Here is a 23,993-nt window from a genome sequence, read left to right as displayed (position 1 = left end):
TGGCTCATCGTGTTCCTCAAGAAGGTCTTTATTCGATTTAGAGTAGAGAAACACCTTTCACTTTCCACTGTCGACATCGGGATTGTAACAATGATGCTCAGTAACTTAACCATTCATTGAACGTGGCTTGCATATTGTTGCGCAGGAAAAGTTGCAAAAGCGCCGCATCACCATTTGCCACACGCACGTCTACCCTGGAATATAACACTTCAAATTCGGTCCTGAGCCTGGCTTTGTTCACTTTTGGGAACGTGTTTACGGTTGATGCAAAATCATTTTCCGGAAAGCGAGTACAAAATTCTCCAAAAAATTGATAACAAAAAATGGTTGGCAGCTGCTAAATGGCCTGTGAAACAAAATCTTTCTTCTACATGTAGTAAAATAGTATCACATGTTTCCAAAGCAGCAATTCGTTTTCTTTGCTGGAAAGTTCGCTACCGCTTAGGAGAAACTGGAGCTTCATAGTCGTCAGTTTCCTCGAAATCAGAGCGATGCTTCTGATGTTACGAACAAAGTTCGCTAGGAATTTAGATACCAAGACAGGGTCAATATTACGCATCTGAATTTGGGAGAACAGTATATCAACATGAGGCATCACTCTATGGAAGAAATTCAGCCAATATATGAAGTCAGCGTCTTTCAGTAATCTGATAAATCCAGAAGCTTATCCTACAGTGTTTTGATCTGTCTCTATTTCGCATATTGTTTGGAAGCATTTAGTCAGTACGTCTCTGTTTTCAAACAATGTATTGCCAATGCGGGACTGAAAGTTCCAACGGGTTGGAGCTGATTTCGGCAAACGGTGCATTACAACTCTATCTAGTAATTCGGTGCGTTTACTAAAGCGACTGAAAAAGTAGGAAATTCCCTGAATATCACTGAAAAATATCTTCACTTCTTTTATGTCGGACGTGGCTTTCTGCATAATCAAATTTCCTACATGAGCATAACAATGAACAAAATTAGCTTCATTATATACTTCCTTTATGCGTGCTTGTACACCACCGCTCATTACACTAGCCCCATCAAATGTTTGACAAATTAGTTTTTCAGTGGTTTTGTCAATACCCAACTTAATTAGTTCACTAAAAATCACAGAGCTTATACCTTCAGCTGTATGACTGGATGCCAGAAAGAAACCCCAAAACTGCTCATGTATTTCGTCATTTATATGATAGCGAAATATAAGCACCACCTACATTTTCATTGCATTGTCGGTTGTTTCATCTGCTTGGATGGCTCATTAACAGCACTAATTTCTTTCATTAAGTATGACATACTTCGAACATAGCATCTAGTATATCGTTCTGTATCATCTTCGACGTACCCTTAAAAACTGTTGCAGATTCTGGATGTTCTTTCATTGCGATATCCAAGCTAGCTACAAAGTCAACAAAACCGCAAAATATTCCAGGATTGTTTGAATCGGTTGATTCATCATGGCCGCGGAGCGCAAGTTCAAGTACACCGCAGAATTTCACACAGTCAATCAGACGAGATAAAATATATCTATTTTTGTCGACCTGTTCGTGCTGTTTACGAAGTGAAAGCCTGTACCCACTATCAAGTTGCATCCTTATGTTCAGCTCACCTAGAAGTGCGAGATCCATTTTGTTGTTTACCGGTAAATGTTTTTTCGATTCACTGTGTTTTTTCAGTTTTTGTTCAAATGCTTTAAATCTTTGACACCTGTTGTGCTCCACGCATCGTTACCACCGAACAGAATGCAAGGAAAGCAAAAAAAATTAATTTCTCTCTTCGCATTCACATAACCATTTCGCGTTAGCATACATACCACTATTACATTTTCTATTGAAATTCCTGTTTTTTCCTTCCGTCTGCTGCACAATAATCATATCTGGTCGCGGTGGTCCTAAACTCTTGGCATGAACTCTGGTCTCAAAATTTAATTTGCTTTCCAATTAACTCACTGTCTTGATTCATTTTGAAATAAACAAACATACAAATACACAAAATATAACACTGAAGAGAATTCACGTCACACCCAGTGTTATTGTAACTAACTTATCAGTAGCGCCTCGAGCAAAAGAGAACGCGTGTAAGTGCCGGAACAAAATGTTACTTTTGCTAATTATTGCCCACTTGGTTGTCTGATATAACTTATATCAGATATAGAAACACGGTAACCTCATTTAAAATAACAATAATTCAAACATCTCGAAACAACTAAATCCAACCAGAAGCCCTCCCCGTCGCCCGCTCCCCACACAAGCCCACAGCTGTCATGGACGTTCACCATCTTCAAATACTGTATTCTAATGCGCAGGCACGTCGTTTGGGCACAAGACAGTCTAGTGCCCAGAGCTCCACAGTTCGCCTGCCACTCGCCTCGCAAGGCTCCTACAGTCATTGTCGAGCTGACAGCAACAGCTTGTTTCTTTAAATACAAAAGGTATCCTCTCTTCATGCTTAAAGACATGGTGGGTTTAAACACCTACCAAAATCCGTAATCCAGTTAAGAATATAACATTTTGTGGTGACAATATTTGTAGAAATAATTCTGTTGTTCGGCTGTAGCCCAACTAAATTATAAATTATTTATTGAAATTCTGAGTGCAAAAACTTGACAGGGCAAGTGCCCCTGTGCTCCTAAGAGCCCACCGCCACTGATGCTGTCTAGACTTATTTTTCAATAATTCTAACTTTTTATTGTGCTAATTACATACCATAAACATAAGCAGTATGAAGAAAAGAAATAAAAATTGGTTAGTAGGAATGTACAACCAATCTAAGAAAAATAATATTTTCATGCTAGCAACTTGAGTTGTCAACAGCTGTAAAAAATTGTGAGTAAACAGAAAAGGTGAGCATGACATGGAGTGCAGCGGGACATTTAAATGTCGATCTGAAGCTCTTAGAGATGCATTCTGTGAAAAACAGAGCTATATTTTTGTAAATGAATGTCCAAATTTATGTTAGCACCAAAAAACCCCCAAGAACTTTGGTCATTTTGGCCAAAAACTGGCTACTATTTTCAGGCATTTTAATTAGATACCATTTGGCTACCTGCTCATCAAGTTCAATGTTCTGTTTTACCCTAGGCCTAGTAGATAGCAGAATAAACTGAATCTGTCTTGGGCATTTGTGGTTGAATTTTAATTAATTTTGTCAGGTAAATTTCAAATCTGTCACCACAGATCTTTTACATGCCGACATCATATGACATTGAGAGTCGAATGGACATTTTTCCACCCTTAAAATATCTGAATACCTCTGCCGCATTCAAACCAGCGATCTTCGGATTCAGAGGCCGACATTCTACCACTGATCCATAGAGGGAACTGGCTACAGTCTCCCCTTAATATAATCTTTTATTAGCATAAATGAAGAAACTGCCAGTTTTGTGTTGAATTAGTTATTTTGTCATGTTGTGGACATTCTGTGTATCAACAGCCAGTGTGCATCAATGTTTGGATATGTTAATTGATCATCTTGCCGACTTTAATTGAAACCTATTCCTTTGATATACAGTGAAACCTCGCAATGCGAGTAACTTGGTCTACGAGTGTTTTGCAAGACGAGCAAAAATTTAAAATAAATTGTAACTTGATAAGCGAGTGAAGTTCCGCAATACGAGCATCACGTGTGCCTACGTTTTGGTGGTGGTGGTGGTGATTATTGTTTTAAGAGGAAGTACAACTAGGCAACCATCCTCTACATAACACTAATCAGAGGGGAAAATAGAAGGGATCCGACACTTCGAAAAATGAAGATATCGGTCAAAGAAAGACAAGGGCCACGAAGGGCGTGAAAATGAAAGACTCCCTAGCCCTCGCAAACCTAATAGCGTCGGAGTCGGAAAAGAACAAGAGCTGACCAAGGGAGGTCGGATAGGATAGATGAAAGTGAGGAGCCTGGCACAAGTAAGTGGAAGCAATGCCAGGACTCAGCTGAGGGCCCTGTGGTCGCCAACCCACGCTCCAAAGTTCAGAGTCCTTGGGGCTGCCTACGTTTTGCCCTCACCTGATCGTTTGTTGAATAGATGAACGAGGTCTTTGGTCCTGTAATGAAGAAATACCTTTCAGAAAATAATCTGCCGCTCAAAGTCTTGCTGGTTATGGTCAATGCTCCTGCTTATCGTCCAGGCTTTGAGGCCTTGAGGACGACTTACTGGAGGAATTCAATTTCGTTAAGGTTAAGTTCCTTCCTCCCAACACTACTCCACCACTCCAGCCTATGGATCAGCAAATCATTTTGAACTTCAAGAAGCTATACACCAAAGCACCATTTCAGCGATGCTTCGAAGTGACCGAAGGAACAAACCTTGCCATTCAAGAGTTTGGGAGAAAGCATTTCCCCTTTGTGACTGCCTGAAGATCATCGATAAAGCGTGGGATGGAGTCACCAAGGGAACTCTCACTTCCACTTGTGGAAAGCTGTGGCCTGACTGTGTTCTTGAAGGTGACATTGAGGGGACTGTTGGTGAAAATGAGGTGCCGATTGTCGATGAAACTGTGTCCTTAGGGAAGACTATGGGGTTGGAGGTGAATGACGTGGACATTCGAGAGCTGTTGGAAGAACATAGCCAGGAACTATCTACCAACGAACTGATGGACCTGCATCGCGAACAACAGGAGGAGGTTATAGAGAACATTTCGCGTGGAGAATAGGAGGAGGAAAAGTCAATGGAATCTCTCACTTCAACTGAGATTCGGGAGAAGTGCAAAATGTGGGAAACAGTAAAATATTTTGTAGAAAAAACATCACCAGAATAAGGCTGTAGCAGTATGAGCGTTGAATCAGTTCAGTGACAATGCAATGTCACATTTTCGTGAAATCCTCAAAAAGAGGCAAAAGCAACAGTCATTGGACAGGTTCCTCGTTAGAGTTGCATGAAAAGGAAACAATTCCAGTGAGCCAAAGGACAGCAGTGATTCCGTTAGTAAAATTCGTGCTACACAGTAACTCTTCTGATGTCATCTCTTGCCTCCCTCACACCAACAATGATTCTATTGTAAAGTGCAGTTTAATTTGTCTTAAGTTATATTTTATTTCATAAATGGTATGCGAATAAATATTTCTGTGTTGTGTACGAATCATCCGCATTTCAGTTGTTTCTTATGGGAAAACTTGCTTTGATATATGAGCGCTTTGGATTACAAGCATGTTGCCGGAATGAATTATGCTCGCAATCCAAGGTTCCACTGTATCTTGTTCCATTTAAAACTACTCCAATAAATTGCTGTTTTTATGTACAGAAGCCCACCTGGTGGGCATGATTGTTAAGGCATGAAGTCTATAAATGGTCTGACACCATGTTTAGCCAGTTCGAGTCCTGTTGGTCAAAAAAATTTTCACCGTTAGAATGTTGGCCGACAGGGTAGGGGAGATGGTGGTATACAATTTCTAATCTGTAGATTGCGCGCCAAAAGCCTGAATTATATACCAAACCTCCCTGGAGTGTTCATATTGAGTGAGGGCGATTCATCTCTCAGATGGAGACGTAGAGCCTTCAGCAGACCCCTTGGTGCTATTGGACAGGATTAGGCACTGTGCTGGCACTGGGTTTCACCCTCTCCCTTCCTACTATAATATATCACGACATTCATTTCGTCTCATTAACTCCTCTGATGAGGCTAACGTCAGAAAGGGCATTCGGTCCTAAAAACTTGCTACGAAGATCTATTTCGTTTCGTACCTGACGCCGTAGAGAAGCAGGACAATGGTTTGACATATGTACATAGTAAGTTACATACACCTAAACAGATTAATTTTATAGCAGAACTTCACAGGTTATCACTTGAACACAAAATACTTTCTGCTAATATTCCCAACTACATTTCTTCACCTTTTTCTTTCTCTCATTCTATCATGACCACAATACAAGATCTAGCTCCTTTCTTGCCATACCTGTAAACCACACCACTGTTTACAGCCACTCCTTCATAATCTCTGCATCCAAGTCATGGGATTTCTACCTGCGATCATTAGGGACATTCTCTCATCGCAAGTTTAAAGTTGCATGCCATGGGCACTTGCTGAGTAGATCCCGCTGACTTGCTGGATAATTTTTGAATAAATAGATGGATGGATGAATGAATGAGATGAATGAAATTAGTGCAGTTACTTCAGTAGCACCGGGCGAGTTGGCTGTGCGGTTAGGGACACACAGCTGTGAGCTTGCATCTGGGAGATAGTGGGTTCGAACTCCACTATTGGCAGCCCTGAAGATGGTTTTCCGTGGTTTCCCATTTTCACACCAGGCAAATGCTGGGGCTGTACCTTAATTAAGGCCATGGCCGCTTCCTTTCCACTCCTAGCCCATCGTCGCCATAAGACCTATCTGTGTCAGTGCAACGTAAAGCAAATAGCTCATTTTATAGTTGGTTTAAAATGAAGGTACTATTACAGTATTGTTATTAACATTTTTACTATTGGTATTATTGTGTTATCTGTATTTGTAATTATATATAGGTGTATACTGTGGTTTAAGTGCTGGCAGTGGGTTTCACCTTCTCCCTTCCTACTGTAATATGTCACGTCATTCATTCCATCTCATTAACTTCTCTGTTTATTAGCTTTTTGCAAAGGAAAAAGTTTCTTTTTTTACACCACTTTATGTACTGGAATTGGGCCACTTCCATTTTTAATAATAATAATAATAATAATAATAATAATAATAATAATAAATAATCAGTACTGTAGGCTACTTGTTTTCTATAAATAAATGATACTCTTTGTGAGGTCTAATCTTAAATAGGGCCTAGTGATCAATGACAGTCAAAGTGTCTCATATTTTCATGTTTGTAATCTGGTCACCCTATGATAGACTGAACGAAAATTTCTTAGTCCCCAAGTACAAGCATGACCAAAAGAAAGTAGCACATTATCATTATCATAGAGATTTCTTGACTAATTAATAGACAAAGGTGAACACTTTGCCAATAAAATAGAGCACTTCTGTGCTTTCAGAAAGCATTTAAAAGATAAGATTTGCTACATATTGCTCTAAATGTTGCTTGTCACTTTCCCAACATATTAAAACTACAGAGTTAATTGGCAAAATTTGTTTAGGGCAAATATACACAGTTTGCCAAAAATATGTTTACACTCTTTAAGGAAAGCTATTGGCTTTACGTCGCACTGACACAGATAGGTCTTATGGTGACGATGGGACAGGAAAGGGCTAGGAGTGGGAAGGAAGTGGCCATGGCCTTAATTAAGGTACAGCCCCAGCATTTGCCTGGTGTGAAAATGGGAAACCATGGAAAACCATATTCAGGGCTGCCGACAGTGGGGTTCGAACCCACTATCTCCCGAATACTAGATACTGGCCTCACTTAAGTGACTGCACCTATTGAGCTCGGTTCTTTAAGGAAAGAAAACTCTTATGTTGTTAGTAAACCTTTCTCATTTGATGGCTTTCAGAACGAGTCATGCACTTGTACTAGTAACCCCTGTCTCACAGGCATATTGTGTAGCTGACTCCCTTGGTGATGTTAAAGTCTCCAGAAAGTTGGCCGAGGAGACAGGACTTATAGGTGTATGAAATCTTCTAGATTTTAAGTTAAGCATGTCACAATTGGGACCATGTATATCGAACTTATCGCAGAGCCATGCCTTGTAATTGTCAAGCGTGTTGGAGGATGAAGCAGATGCCTCCACTGACATTGAACTTCAGCAACATTTTCACACTTGATATACCACTAAAGTACACTTTCGTTCATCAAACATCAAATCTTGCTGTCATGCAAGGTGTCATGTCGGTTGAGAAAACACCATACTACATATTGTAATGACAATTCAGTTCAACTTTGCTGACAGATACTACTGTTAAAGTATGCATACATATTTTCAGCAAACCCTGTATGTTAACACCAGAGGGATTGTACTCATTGGGTTGTACACGATCCTTTCAAGTGGATTTTTAAACAAGATTTTTTGACAAGTTTTTACAAATTTTGTTTGGGGGAGTTATCACACATGGACACAATGTTTCACCCGAGTTCAGATCATGTTTAAGTCACTGTCACCAGCACCTTCTTGAAAGAACAACTGCTTATAAATTCTTCTTTATTCTTGCTCACCAGAAAGGAGGTCCTTTTACGGTCTCTAATAACCTATGGATTGATTCCTCTTCATTTTTCAATTTTAGACCGACACTGAACAGAACTGCATGTGACTTATCTTAGGATATTCATGTACTTCAAGAAGACATTGCACTGTAGAATAAAGGAACTACTGAATAACAACAGCACTGTGAGGAGTCACACTAAGTCAAAATGACAGGATCTGAAAGCAATTGCATCTGGAGCTTAAAGAATCCAAGATCAACTTACAACAATAGTCTTTTCTGAGAGTGGATGAGTTTATTGGAAGATAGTGAAAAGGACAGGTAGGCAATATGAAATTCCCTTAAGTAGTAACTGAAAGAATGATGAAGTATTATGAACCTGGTCGAAAAGACTCTTTGAGGGTTAAAGGGTAAGGCAAGACATAATTTATTATGAAAGACTATATCATGCTGTAAGGTACAAAAGCAACAAAGTCATTACTGGCCGTGAAGACTCTGGGAGGGGTGGAAGGTAAAGGTTTCCACTATCCGTAACCTTGTTACTTGGTGGGATAGAGTGGTTAGCTCATTATCTGGCTGCATTTGCCTCTAGAAATTAACCTGGTTCTCATTTTTGGTGTAGGTTGAGTGAATCTCAGGGTCCTGTGAACATCCTGAAGTGGAAGTCTCATTTCTTACATTTTTCGACTTGTTGATGCGGAATCAAACCCATGCCCTTCTGGGTGAACCAAGCATGCCTTTACCGCCTTGGCCAGGCAGCCCTTGTTACAAGATACACAAAGTTTATTACTGATTATTCTGTAAAAGAGTTCATTCAATTTGTGTGTCACGTAGTGTAGGCCTACTCTGAATGCTAATTGATCATTACTGGAGAGGAAGGAAGGTAGATGATGACTTGATTATCTTGTACTTTCCATTTCTGTGGCTGGGAACATAGAATATCCATGGTATAACATACCTGGTGTAAGAGGCAACTAAGTGGAGTACACCAGAGGCTTGAGCTTACTAGTTGAGCCTAAAATTATATAACACTAGCTAATATTGATGGTTATGAATTTCATGTTTTTGGTCCGTATTGAACAATATATAAGTAATAATAATAATAACTTAAATGTTTCCACCTTTTCAATACAATATATTCACAAATTTACAAAATTATACGGTACTAGTTTCGACCCATCTAGGGGTCATCATCAGCCGTATTGAAGCAAAGATCATTTGTGGCGAAATCCTAAAATAATATTGTCTTAGGATTTCGCCACAAATGATCTTTGCTTCAATACGGCTGATGATGACCCCTAGATGGGTCGAAACTAGTACCGTATAATTTTGTAAATTTGTGAATATATTGTATTGAAAAGGTGGAAACATTTAAGTTATTATTATTATTACTAGCTAATATACCCGTGCTTCGCTACGGAATTCTAAATTTTATACAAAATTCTAGGTTAGGTAGTATAAACCTTGTGAGCAAGATTGTATTAAGTTGCATAGCTCTTAAAGTTGCCCTAGAAGCACGATGGGCAAGTCACCAACGTCTTTTCTCATATGAAGACTGGGTTAGGGAATTTTCATTGTAATGGTAGGCCAGCTTGCCTACCGTCAGTCACAATCAGGTTGGGGAGTTTTCATTATAATGGCAGACACTCACTTTCCGCCTGCCTTTATAGATTCTCAGAAAGACTCTTTTAGTGGTTTTTCCCAACTGAAATGAACATGGGTCATTACAATGATGTCAGTAGGAATGGCGCGATTAAAAACAATGCCTTCATATGAAATACTCGATCAAATAAAAAAACCACACATTTTCTCACTTTTAACGAACAGTATACTATGCTGCCGAACTAACAGTCCAAAGCTACAGTGCTGGAATGACCAAGACGCAGACATCCGTGATCCGTGAACAATCTTCGTCCTTTTTTCGGCGGGGGGTTTCAAATAGTGGATAGTCCCAGGGAAAAAACTATGCCCGTTTACTTGTCTGTTTCCTGGGAGTACCTGATGAGTCGGAAAATCTCAATTCACTACACTGGCGGGGGAAAGAACTGTCTGACGTGGAGGCAATTTTTCCTCCAAGCCAGAGAAGAAACCACATCTTCGCTGCTAATTTGGAATAAAATTAATGCAGATTTAGTGAAAGTGAAGAGGAAGAAACTTTTCTTAATAAACGGCTCTTTTCAGGGTTGAATTTTGAGTTATTTAGTGAATTGTGGTACTATAATTTGGAATAGGGCTAAATTGTAATTCCAGACCAGTTCATACAACTACTCCTACTGCTACTAACTGAGACTCTGACTTAAGTGCGCACACTGCTCTTTCAAAACATTGCGTCAGAGTAGGTATCGAATAGCAGGCATACTATGATGAACCAGTGTGTTACGTACCAGCAGCATCAGAAAATGTATGAACCAGAGGATTGGTGTGCTAAAGAAGAAAGTTATCTAACTCCTCAGCTATTTCCCGCCAATATTCAGTTAGGCTGTTATACTTGGTACGCAGCAGTAATCCCATCTATCGGAGTTGAATGTCAGCATAAGAGACAAAGAACATTACAACAAACAACGGTCAGTGTAATGTTATTGTTGATCTATGTTACGCGCTTTCGATATTGTAGGCCTTCACATTATTAATTGTCTTCCGGTTCTGAAATACCACTCTTATCATAGTCGGTATGGTAAAACTGAATAAAACATAAATGATCGGAAATTATATTCTTTATAACTTTTGTTATGTAGTACTTTTCCATAGGACCAAGAACATAGGTACGTTATTTAAAAATTAAATTTTAGGTGCCTTCCCCTAAACTACCATTTCACCCAGGGTGAATAACATTGTTTATAGCTTAAACTGTAGTTTCTTATTCCCCGACTCTATATAGTGATTTTCATTAAATTCTGTTCACCCATTTTGTTGGGGCTCGACGTTGATATGGACTTAGCAACAAAAATCCAAATTCATGAATATCTGTGTTATCATAGCCGGTACGGTAAAAATGCATAAGACGTAAATGATGAGAAATTTAATTCTATATAACTTTAGTTATGTAGTATTTATCGATATGACCACTAATAATATACATATTTGAGAATTGAATTTTAGGCCTTCCCCTAAACTACCATTTCACTCAGCGTGAATAAAATAATTTATAGCCTAGATGGTAGCGGTTCACCCCCCAACTCTACATACCGATTTTTATTAAATTCTCTTCAGCCGTTTTCTCGTGATGCGTGTACATACATACAGACAGATAGACAGACAGAAATTACGGAAAAGTGAAAACTGCATTTTCTTGTTACTGTGGACATGATCGATACAGAAATACAATTCTTTTCAAATTCTGAGCAATGTACAGACAAAACTCTTATTTTATATATATATATATATAGATTTCTTCAAAAGAAATTATAAGATCAATCCACCAATTCAATACAGCATATAATATTTAAGATATTTTAATATGTTTGTTGGATTATGTCATAATAGGATTTTGTATTAGGACTTGTTAACCAATATCAAATTATTATTATTATGTCTGATTTAGTATGTTATTTTAGCTGATAAATTTCTTGTTATTCAGCTGAAGTAGATCCAATTAGGGTCAAAACATGTCCTGTTAAATATCATATGCTGTATTGAATTGGTGGATTGACCTTATGATTTTCCTTTGAAGAAATTTTACATAACTTTAGTGTAAGTCAATACAGATCAAATCATCAACAACAATCACTACTGATCTGCATTTAGGGCAGTCGCCCAGGTGGCAGATTCCCTATCTGTTGTTTTCCTAGCCTTCTCTTAAATGATCTCAAAGAAATTGGAAAATTATTGAACATTTCCCTTGGTAAGTTATTCCAATCCCTAACTCCCCTTCCTATAAATGAATATTTGCTCCTCTTGAATTCCAACTTTATGTTCATATTGTGATCTTTCCTACTTTTAAAGACACCACTCAAACTTATTCGTTTACTGGTGTCCTCCCACGTCATCTCTCCACTGACAGCTCGGAACACACCACTTCGTGGAAATTCTAAATTCCCATGGAGGGAATTAGATATTTTTCCACCAATAGAGCATATAAAAAATCAGATCAAAAATTAGATGTATGGCTTTTCAGGCGTTTGCTCTATTAACCAGCATTTCGTCTTAGGTCTGACACTGGTTTTATCTCCCGTATGCAGTTATCAGACTGTGCCTCATAAGGCTTCTGATAAGTTCACCTGCATACACCCCAGCATCAGTGGGTAGGGTCTGATACATCCCACTCTGATGAGTCTAGTGTCAGACCTAAGACGAAATGCTGGTTAATAGAGCAAACGCCTGAAAAGCCATACATCTAATTTTTGATCTGACACACCACTTAATCGAGCAGCTTGTCTCCTTTCTCCCAAGTCTTCCCAGCCCAAACTTTGCAACATTTTTGTAACGCTACTCTTTTGTTGGAAATCACCCAGAACAAATCAAGCTGCTTTTCTTTGGATTTTTTCCAAGTTATCACATGTAATAGTTGAGCCTAACATGCTTCCACTTACGATATTCAGCTGGTCGTGTTTGCCTCACAACCTCACAAATTGTGAGCCTTTGGGATTTTCACTGAACAGAGGATCATAGTAATGCTTAGGTTTGTGATCCACTTGAAGGCAGTAACAGTTTTATTAAATAGTCCTGAATTGTCACTTTATAAGTATAAATATTTTGTGAAAAATGTTTACTTGTTGCAAGATAATAAATATTCATCTCTCATTTTCTAGGAAGCCGTTCAGAATCTTTCCTCATCATCGCTGTCAGAGTCGAAGAAGGCATCACTAAAGGATGCATTAAATAATCTTCAGCTGGAATTGAAGTCGCTGAAGTTATCTGATGTTATAACTGTACCAAAGCAAAACAATTCAGCTCCACCTAAAAGTTATGGTCAGCATGATCATATTCCTAGTTCTTCTAATTGTGTGGACATCCAGTTCAGCTCTGAAATGGGCCGATTTGTGCAGGCAACCAGGGATATCCATCCAGGTTATTACTCTTGTTCATTTCAAACAAAACATATAACATGTCCAAGGAGAATTGCATAAAATGTTTCAGATGTAATTTGATGTATGGTCCATACCAGAGTGCTATGGTTGTAAAAGTTACTCTCTTAGATAACTGAAAACTTGACCCAGTAGTATTTATGTTCATGTAGAGATATTTAAACCTAATGTTCAAATATTGCTTGTACTATATGTCAGTATTACATTTTGGATGTACATGTGAACATATCCTTGATAAATTATAGACAGACAGCAAGTTTGTTAAGCTGCAAGATACGCTTTTTAGTGTCGATTTAGTTAAAATAAACTTCAAGTTATTAATTCTGTTCGAATACAAGTTACAAATTTATAAAACACTAGTATATAAGTGAAAAAAGACAAGTTTATTAGTAATAGAATGACATGTTTTATTCTATAAGAACATCCCCAGATTCTTTAAAATCACTTACAGTATTTGCGTGTGTGTATATATGAACAAGATTGTTTATGTTGTGTAAACTTGTCAGTGATTGTGTGTATGTCCCACCAAGCAAGTAGGCCATGTGGTTAGGATAGCATAGCAGTGAGCTGTAACATTTAACTAAGTCAACACTGGAAAGTATGGCTTCATTCTTAAACAAATTAGCAGTGAGCTTGCGTTCGGGAGATGGTGGGTTTGAATCTCACTGTCAGCAGCCCTGAAGATGGTTTTCTGTGGTTTCCCATTTTCACACCAGGCACTTGATCGCTTCCTTCCCACTCCTAGCCCTTTCCCATTCTTTTGTTACCATAAGACCTATCTGTGTCGATGCAACATAAAGCAAAAGTATAACAGTTTACCAGTGGTTGTTTCAGTCAAACTAGAGACTTCTGGAAGGTCAGAGGAAGAGACCATGACCAAAAAATATTGCTTCTCTTCCATACTGAACAATCTCCTGCCACTATTTGCCATGGCCTGGTTGCTGCTACTTGATTTCTTTTGATTTCTTTTTTCTGATGTGTAAGACAAGTTAGGCAATTAAAAATCCCATCCTTTCTCTCTCTCTCATTAATGAATGTCCAGAAATTTTTTTTTTTAGCTTAAGCAATATTCCTCTCTATCTCCATATGATGGTAGTGTTACTGATCTAATGTTTCCTTCCTCATAGACTTTGGTATAACAGCTCTTTTCCCTTTCATAGCTACATTTTTTTTCCACTGTGAGCTCCACTCTATATTGCCAATATGGCCATACTTCATATTGTCTCTTTTTATTTACTGGCTGACAATTTTTGAAATATTTAATCAGCTTTTGCAACTCATTGTCTTTTCTTATTTTGACTGTTGTAATTGAAATCTTGTCAGGATTGCTTTTTGAAAATTCTAATAAACCTAACTGCTCCTCAGGCCTCGGTGTCATTTTCATTTACACTAAATTAACGGCCATTATAACGGCCTTTGACAGTGCATCTGCATTGTTTAATTGAGATCCGGATTTGTACTTTACATCACATTCATAGTTCTGCTCTGTAATTCAAAGTCTTTGTGACTGATGAAACTCTACCACATTCAAGTTTTGCATAGCTTTGAATGCAAGAATTGGTAGAATGTGTTTTTTTGTGTCAAGGGTAATGAAGTTTAAAATATGCTCAGTGTCATGAATTTTACATGTAAGTCACTAGTGCCTGTTGCATTCAGCTGTGCAGCACCTGTCACTTCAACTGTTTTTCTCTGTTTTGTTTTGTCTTCTAAATTCAAAGATTTAATCATTTTAGCTGGAATAACATTAATTTGAGCACCCAAACCTAATTTAAAATTCACAATATTGTCAACACCTAACAACTTAACCTGTAAATTCCAACTGTTCTAAGTTCATTGACCTGTAAAACAGTTAATAATAAAACTGTATTCACTGCCTCAAGGGATTTTTCAAAATATTAACAATTTTATACTTGCACACTAGGGTGAAGTGATTCAGTTTCTTACAGTTGAGAGATATTTTACCTATCGCTGGATACATCAAATGGTAGAGGGAAACAATATTCCATGACGACTTTGCATAGTTGAAACAAAACTAGGTGGGAGCCCTCTGAATCAGGAGCATTTTCTATTTGCTGATCTTTGACTGGCTTTCTGCTTGTCACCAGTAGATGTCTCTTGCAGATGTCCTGTTGCCATTTTGCCTTGTTGTTTTGCTTCAGTGAGCCAGATTTCTTATATTGCTTGCTTTTCATCTCATTCACCTGCAGCTGATTCTCTTTTTTATAGTCAGCTGATTCTCATTTCTAACTCGGCGTCTTGATGTACTGTTCCATCAGCTCTGCTGCCTTACATATTTCCACAGCTCTGTTTAGGTCTAGATTTGGTTCTCTCAACAGTCTGTCTTTTACTTCTAGATTTTTTATGCTGCACACAGTTTTTATTCAGCCCATGCTTGAGGTTATCAAACTCTCACATAGCTGCAATTTTCTTGAAATTGACTACAGACGAGTCAAATATACCTTGCACTCGTGTGTTTAGCCTGTTTGTGGCTTTCTATACTGGTATTGCTTTTTTTGGTGAAAAATGTGCATCTAATTTTGCAGTTACAGTATACTGTATTTATTTTTTTGTATTTTTCATCATCAATCAATTCCATTGTTTAAACGACTTTGCGAGCCTCTTCACCAAGAATGTGTAGGAACACAGCAGTTTGTACTTGTGCAGATTTTGTTGCACATCCTCTTGCAGTCATGTATAATTCATGTTGTGTTTAAATGTCTTCCAACTGATTGCATGATTGCCATCCATGTTTTTTTTTTTTGCTGGTTTAAGGTTATTTAATGAAAATACTGACTTGTTAAATATTTTTGACCAAATTTCTTCTTGTTGTTTTATGACTGTGCCATGTTATGTTTTATTAGATATAGGTTTTTGATTCTTTTGATACCTGGATATTCAACAGCTATCATTATAGAATAATACTATTACAGATGGGCTTAACCATACCGAGTTTGCAATAGTGCTACTGGAGTAAGAGAATCAGCCGTCTAGGAATAGTCCTAGTTCGTTGCCCAGGAGACACCCGGATGTATGACAATATCACATGTAAATACAGCCTAAAACGTTTGAATAATGACATCTGTTCATTATAATGTATCCCCAAATGAAATTGTCCATCAGCTCTTGTTGAATGGCAAAGTTAAACGCAGAGCTAGACCACCAAAATTTCTAAGGAACATTGAAGATGAAACCTGTGAAATATCCAAACCTTTAGTTTTTGGAGAGCTGGAAAACGCCATCAAGATGTGTAAGAACAGAAAAGCATCTGGTCTTGATGACATTCATATAGAGCAAATTAAACATTTTGGAAATGCTACCAAAGAATGGATACTCCAACTCTTCAATAACTGCCTGGAGCACTGTCATATTCCAAAAATCTGGAGGAAGGCCAGAGTAGTTGCTATCCTTAAACCTAGCAAGGACCCTAATGAACTTTCGACCGATCTCCCTTTTGTGTCACCTCTACAAGATCTTTGAAAGAATGCTTCTTAACCGTCTTGCACCATCTGTGGAGCCTTTGTTAATCCCAGAGCAAGCTGGTTTTAGGCCACACATGAACTGTACTGTACAAGTAGTAAACCTAAAGCAGTATATAGAAGATGGTTTTCAATCCCAAAAAATCACAGGAGTAGCGTTTGTAGACCTTTATTGTACCTATGACACCGTACAACATCAAATCATGTTACAAAAACTGTACAGCCTTACAAAGGATTTCAAGCTTACCAGAATTGTTGCTGCCCTTTTAGAGAACCGACAATACTTTGTTGACTTTCAGGGTCAGCGAAGTCGATGGAGAATACAAAAGAATGGTCTTTCTCAAGGAAGTGTGCTAGCTCCCTTACTTTTCAATATATATACCAATGACCAGCAACATCCACCTCATACTAAAAGCTTCCTATACGCTGATGATCTGGCCTTGGCTACTCAGATTGAATGCTTTAAAGAGTAGAAAACAATCTCACTTCAGCATTGGATATTTTGTCTCACTATTATGAGGCCAATAATCTCAAACCAAACCCATCAAAAACTCAAGTATGTGCTTTCCATCTGAAGAACAAACAAGCCTCAAGGAAGCTGCAAGTGAAGTGGAAGGACAAAGTTCTAGAACATAATTACACACCGAAATACTTGGGTGTTACTTTGCATCGTTCTCTAACTTACAGGGAGCACTGTTCCAATATCAAGGCAAAGGTCTCCTCTCTGAACTCCCTGCTCCGTAAAGTGACTGGTTCAAAGTGGGGCGCCCAACCTCATACGGTAAGGACAACAGACTTAGCACTTTGTTACTCAGCAGGGGAGTATGCTAGTCCCGTTTGGTATAAATCTACACATGCTAGAAAGGTCGATGTCATCCTGGAATGAAACATGCAGACATATTACAGGATGTCTGAAACCAACACTAACAGACAAACTGTATTCCTTTGCAGGAATAGCCCCTCCTGGGATCAGATACGAAGTAGCTGCAAATGTAGAGAGGTTAAGGGCTTCTACCAGCTCAGCCCACCCCCTAAATGGATACAAACTTCTACCAACTTGATTGAAGCCCAGGAACAGTGTTATGCACTCCTCATCGCCCGCTAGTGCAGCGTTGGGAGATCAAAGGACAATATGAAGAAATGGGTCTCCTGAAGGGCGATCAGACCCTTAGGTGAATGCGGCGTGGTACAAACGACAAGGCACCTTATTAATTGCCCTCTATGCCCTGTTAAATGCACAGAACTATCTGGCACAGGCCAGTATCAGTGCTGTTAAAGTGGACAAATTCTGGGCCGATATTTTGTAAATAAATGTTTAATTTTATGTAATATTGTAATTTCATATATTTTGTCTAATTTGCATCTGTAATCTATATTGTGCTACTGACACGAATAAATAATATAACAGATGGGCTTCATAATTTTTTGGTACTGTGTCAGTAGAATTATACATACATACATACATACATTATCATTATAGACTGTTATGCCTTTCAGCTTCAGTCTGCAAGCCTCTGAGAATTTACTAAACGTCGCCACAATCCTCGATTTGCAACTAGTGTTGTGGCTTCATTTAGTTCTATACCTCTTATCTTTAAATCGTTAGAAACAGAGTCTAACCATCGTCGTCTTGGTCTCCCTCTACTTCTCTTACCCTCCATAGCAGAGTCCAGGAACTTTTATCATCATCTTTTTTTTGTAGTGCCATTTCCATTACTGGAGGTTGGACAGAATCACAGCGAAGTGTGTACATTATTTGACTGTTGCTCATCAGTCTACTCTAATCTAGTCCTGTCCAATCCCATAAGTTCCTCAGTTTATTATTATTATTATTATTATTATTATTATTATTACAACTTCCCCCATGCGGAGGCTGCCACAAGGACAAAGTATGTCGACTACACAGTATTTTGTCTTCTAAGTGTTTCCTTTGACCGCAACCTCTACGTCCATCAATTTTACTTTATCATGAGGCAGGCAGGCAAAATAAGATTCGGTCTCAATTGAAAAACAAAAACAAAATATATGGGCAATATTAACGACAGTCCATTTAAGATAAAAACAATGCAGGGTGATGTTCAAAATGTCTAAACTTTCAAATATTTAGGATAGTGGCTAGATATGAGGAATAATGATAAACGAGTTATGGAGGTGAGATTAATTAAAATAAAGTCAACTTACATGAAGTCTCTTGAGATATACAATAAGAGAGTACTATCATGGGGAGTTACGATCTGACACCACCAGACCAGAAGTTTTATATGTGTCAGAAACACAGCTTGAGAAATAAAACAAGAACTGGGAAGACTAGAATGAAGGTTAGGGAGAAAGATCTTTTGACCCATTAAAGAGGCAGGAAAAGTAACAGATGTCATCAGGCTGACTTTTCTGGTTATGTGTTCTGTATGTCTGATAGCAGGCTGACAAAACAGATTCTAACACAAGTTTGGAATCTCAAAGGCAAATCTAGATGGCACCAAGCAGTGGCTAACTATTTGAGGCTGAGCGGGATAATGAACAAGATGTCTTAGATTGACACATCTTTAAACAAAAAATCGAGGATTGGAGGGTACATGAAGAGGTCAAATAAGTGAAACAACTTTCATAGTCAGAGGACAGAAGGAACACTCATATTAAGAGAATGGACATGTGGGCAAGTATACGTAAACATGATTGGAAACCTAAATAAATATGGTCCAATTAGGCCGTAACAATGTTTAAAAAATTAACAACTTGGAACCAATTTTAAATGACATGTACAGTGTTATTATGTTCTCCAAAATGTTTATAGGTATATGCTGATGGAACTTTGATGACAATATTAATATTTCAGGTGATGTACTAGTGGTGGAGAAGCCTTATGCATCTGTGCTGCTGCCAGAATGTTTCAGAACACACTGTTACAACTGCTTTCAACGTCAGCAAGCTCTCCTACCCTGTCTCTACTGCTCTGTGGTATGATATTGTTATATTATGACCTTAAAATGCACTATACAGGAGTGAATGGAGTTGATATTAACAAATGTTATTCATTGTACGTTTATTGACTCATCTTATGACCCTGTCTTTCATTAACTAAGTATCAGAGTGTTGTGACAGCTCAAGTTTTAGTTTAGGGACCCTGTATGCAAATGTTAAAAAATGAGGGGCTCATTAGAATAAGGGCCGATCCCAACCAAAACTAAGTTTTGAGAAAAACGGGTTTCGTTAGATTTAATATAATTCCAACTGTGAAGCACACATGTAAATTGAATTTGGCACACACGTTCTACATAAATTAGCTTTTCATCTGACAGCAGATGGCTCCAAGATACCTTTTTGTACAAAAGATAAATTCAACTGTTGGTTGGAATTGGCCCTTATTCCACTGAGCCTCTCAAATATTTCCACCAAAATAGTGTTCTTGAAAAAAAAAAGTGTTCCAGAAACTGCGTATTTTGTTTGTTTCCTTCTTGACCTCTCCATCGTGTGTCTTCTGCCTGTCTTTAGGTCATAAATGCAGAATGTGGAAATCCAGCATTATAATATTATACTGGAATACAAAGAATTGCCTAGTTTTGCTTTATGTTTGCCGTTTTTCTGTATAGTTTTATCCTACAGATATAAACCATCTTTTCTCTAATAATAGTCCTTTTAACTCTTTCCACTCCATTGTCGACAGCAAGATGACACCTAATGTATCTGTTGTTTGCTGCTAGCTGTTGACCAGTTTTTGAACCCTTTATTGTTAGTATTATGTGCTTTTAGTATCATTTTTTTTTTTCTAAAGGAACACACTAATCAGGCAGTAATATGTTGGAAGTCATGAGTGTAAACATTGGCGTGTTATGTACATTTCCGTGTAGTTTTTTTCACATTTACTTTTACTTTTGCTGGGCTGAGTGGCCTTCTGGGCCTTCTGACCCCAACTTGGCAGGTTCGATCCTGGCTCATTCTGGTGGTATTTGAAGGTACTCAAATACGTCAGTACCGGGCGAGTTGTCCGTGCGCTTAGGAGCGCGCAACTGTGAGCTCGCATCCGGGAGATAGTGGGTTCGAACCCCACTGTCGGCAGCCCTGAAGATGGTTTTCCGTGGTTTCCGATTTTCACACCAGGCAAATGCTGGGGCTGTACCTTAATTAAGGCCATGGTCGCTTCCTTCCCATTCCTAGGCCTTTCCTATCCCATCATCGCCATAAGACCTATCTGTGTCAGTGTGACCCAGCAACTAGCAGAAAAAAAAAGAAAAAAGCAAATACGTCAATCTCATGTCAGTAGATTCGGTAGAAATTTCGGCACCTCAACTTCTCCGAAAACCATCAAAAAGTAGTTAGTGGGATGTAAAAACATCAACATTATTATCTTTTACTTTTTGATTTGAGTAAGGGAAAAAGTAGACATTTACATTCTGCTGCTATAAGTGATATGTTAAATCATATTGACTCTGACACTACCCCCTGTGGGTGAGGGATGCAGATGAAGAATACACCACAGTATCCTCTGCCTGCCGTAAGAGGCAACTGAAAGGGGCCCCAGAGGCTCTCAACTTGGGAGCGTGGCTTGGCGATCGCAGGGCCCTTCGCTAAGTCCTGGCATTGCTTCTACTTACCTGTACCAGCCTCCTCACTTTCATCTATCCTGTCCGACCTTCCTTGGTCAACTCTTGTTCTTTTCTGACCCTTACCCCGATGGTATTAGAGCATTTGAGGCCTAAGGAGTCTTTAATTCCCTTTGTGACACTTGCCTTTCTTTGTCCATTACTTCATTTTTTGAAGAGATGGATCCCTTCCTTTTCCTTTTTTCTCTCTCTCTCTACCCTGTGTGGGTGGGGGACACAGACAAAGAATACACCCACGGTATCCCCTGCCTGTTGTAAGAGGCGACTGAAAGGGGCGACCAAGGGTTGATTGAATTAGAACCATGAAACTACTTGTGATAAGTACCATCATGTGGGGAACACCAAGGTTTAAATTCACTTGCGAGTGGTACCACTATGTTAGGTACACAATAGGTTTTTGGATTTGTAGCAGCAGAGAGTGGTTCACTGTGGGTTTACGGTACCTGTGATTAGTACCAATATATGCGAAACACAATGGGTTTACATTGTCTGTGATTGGTACCATTATGTGAGAAACCCCACGGGTCTGGGCGTTGCCTGTGATTATTTCCACTATATGAGCGACACCGTGGGTCTGCTTTGCCTATGATTGGTACCCACTATGTGAGGAACAGCATGGGAATACCGGCGCCCGTGATCAGTACACCTATGTGAGGAACACCTCGGGTTTGTGTTGCCTATGAGTGGTGCTTTTATGTGAGAAACACCATAGGTCTGCGTTACCTGTGCAACGTACAATACTTGTGAGTAGTGCAATAATGCGTGGAACACTGTGAGTTTACGCTACTTTTGATTAGTACTGCAACATGAGAAATACCATGGTTCTACTTTACTGGCAATAAGTACCATTATGAGGGGCCATTGACCTGGATTTTGGACCCTTTTAGACATCAAGCATCATTGATTCAGTATTGTGCATTGGAGGCAGTCCCTTGGTCAGTAGAACTGTTGTTTTAAGATAGTTTCTGGGAAGGTGGTTGCGGGTCAGATCCACTAATTGTTTTAAGTTTGTAATCATTATTCATTATCATCCTTTTCAATTCTGTTCAATTCTGTTGGAATTATTTTTAAGTTTCATTATTGTGAGTTGGATCTGCTGATTATTTTAAACTCATATTCGTCCATTCATTCTTCATCATCACGTTTTGAATTCTGGCCATTGGATGAATTTTTTTTGACTTGTAACTTGTCATTGCATTTCATCTCATTTCGTATCATTAGGGGCTGATGACCTTTTTTTTTTCATCAGTCACTACTGATCTGCATTTAAGGCAGTCGCGTAGGTGGCGGATTCCCTGTCTGTTGTTTTCCTAGCCTTTTCTTAAATGATCGCAAAGAAACTGGAAAATTATTGAACATTTCCCTTGGTAAGTTATTCCAATCCCTAACTCCCCTTCCTATAAATGAATATTTGCCCCGATTTGTCCTCTTGAATTCTAACTTTATCTTCATATTGTGATCTTTCCTACTTTTAAAGACACCACTCAAACTTATCCGTCTACTGATGTCTTCCCATGCCATCTCTCCACTGACAGCTCGGAACATACCACTTAATCGAGCAGCTCGTCTCCTTTCTCTCATTTCTTCCCAGCCTAAACTTTGCAACATTTTTGTAACGCTACTCTTTTGTCGGAAATCACCCAGAACAAATCGAGCTGCTTTTCTTCGGATTTTTTCCAGTTCTTGAATCAAGTAATCCTGGTGAGGGTCTCATACACTGGAACCATACTCTAGTTGGGATCTTACCAGAGACTTATATGCCCTCTCCTTTACGTCCTTACTACAACCCCTAAATACCCTCATAACCATGTGCAGAGATCTGTACCCTTTATTAACAATCATATTGATATGATTACACCTAGGTACTTACAATGATCCCCAAAAGGAACTTTCACCCCATCAACGCAGTAATTAAAACTGGGAGGACTTTTCCTATTTGTGAAACTCACAACAGAACAGAACAGATGTTAGGACCCTTTAAACATCATCATCATCATCATCATCATCACTCTGACATTGACAACTTTGATTTTGAAACTTGTGACAGAAAATCAGCCCTGCATGTTCATGAGTCTTTCAAGAAATATCATAAAACAAACAGATGCAGATTACGAGGAGACGGATTGTCAGCGCAGTGAATACTCTTGGCCATTGTTCTTGGCTTTCTGGACCAGAGCCGCTGTTTCACTGTCAGACAGGTCCTCAGTTATTTTCATGTAGGCTGAATAGACCATGATCCAGCCCTAAGACCCAAGTAAACTCTTTCTAACTCTCGGTGTTCTTGCTATGCCAAAATCTGGTTTGACATAGTGCTCCTCACGTTAATGCCAGAATCTCAAACCACCTTCTCTAATGCAGTATTTAAGAGAAGACAGGCCATTGGATCTCCTCATTTAACTCCATTTAAAATTGTTACAGGGTTTGACAACATATTTTGAATCTTGAACTCAGTCATTACAGAACATGAAATCGGATGTGAATAGCAAAATAACATTGCTGTCCAAACTCACCCTAATAAGAGGTAAGTTCGGACGCTACTTTCATATGTTTAAAACCACTGTGCGATGAAATATTTTCATTTTTCTAAAAGTATTGGGCATCCTAAAATATATTTATGTATCTAGGTAAATCTCAGTCTTTCAAACTCATTTATTGTTAGCTATTTCATTTATTATTGGCAGTGTACTAAAACTATTCCAAACTCACACGACGTGGTAGTAACGAAAGATAAGAATATTCAAGTAAATGGAAGAAAACAGTAACTGGTACTATTTTCTCAAAGAAGTTGATAATTCATCTGTTTTTGCTAGTTTTTAAACAGGTAGTATTCCAGCAACACTGGGAAGAGAAATGGAAGTTA

At 38.6% G+C, this 23,993-nt stretch overlaps 1 protein-coding gene across 1 annotated transcript in view; it reads left to right on the top strand.

Moving 5' to 3' along the window:
* Positions 1–23,993, top strand: part of LOC136858696 (SET and MYND domain-containing protein 4) — a 73,224-nt gene that overhangs the window by 14,711 nt on the left and 34,520 nt on the right. The window contains exons 2-3 of the mRNA XM_067138431.2: positions 12,784–13,042; positions 19,369–19,490. Coding sequence (XP_066994532.2) covers positions 12,784–13,042; positions 19,369–19,490 — 381 coding nt within the window. The remainder of the gene's footprint in view (positions 1–12,783; positions 13,043–19,368; positions 19,491–23,993) is intronic.

Source organism: Anabrus simplex, chromosome 1, assembly GCF_040414725.1.
Source record: "Anabrus simplex isolate iqAnaSimp1 chromosome 1, ASM4041472v1, whole genome shotgun sequence".
NCBI classification, from domain to species: domain Eukaryota; kingdom Metazoa; phylum Arthropoda; class Insecta; order Orthoptera; family Tettigoniidae; genus Anabrus; species Anabrus simplex.
This window is presented reverse-complemented; position numbering and strand designations above follow the sequence as displayed.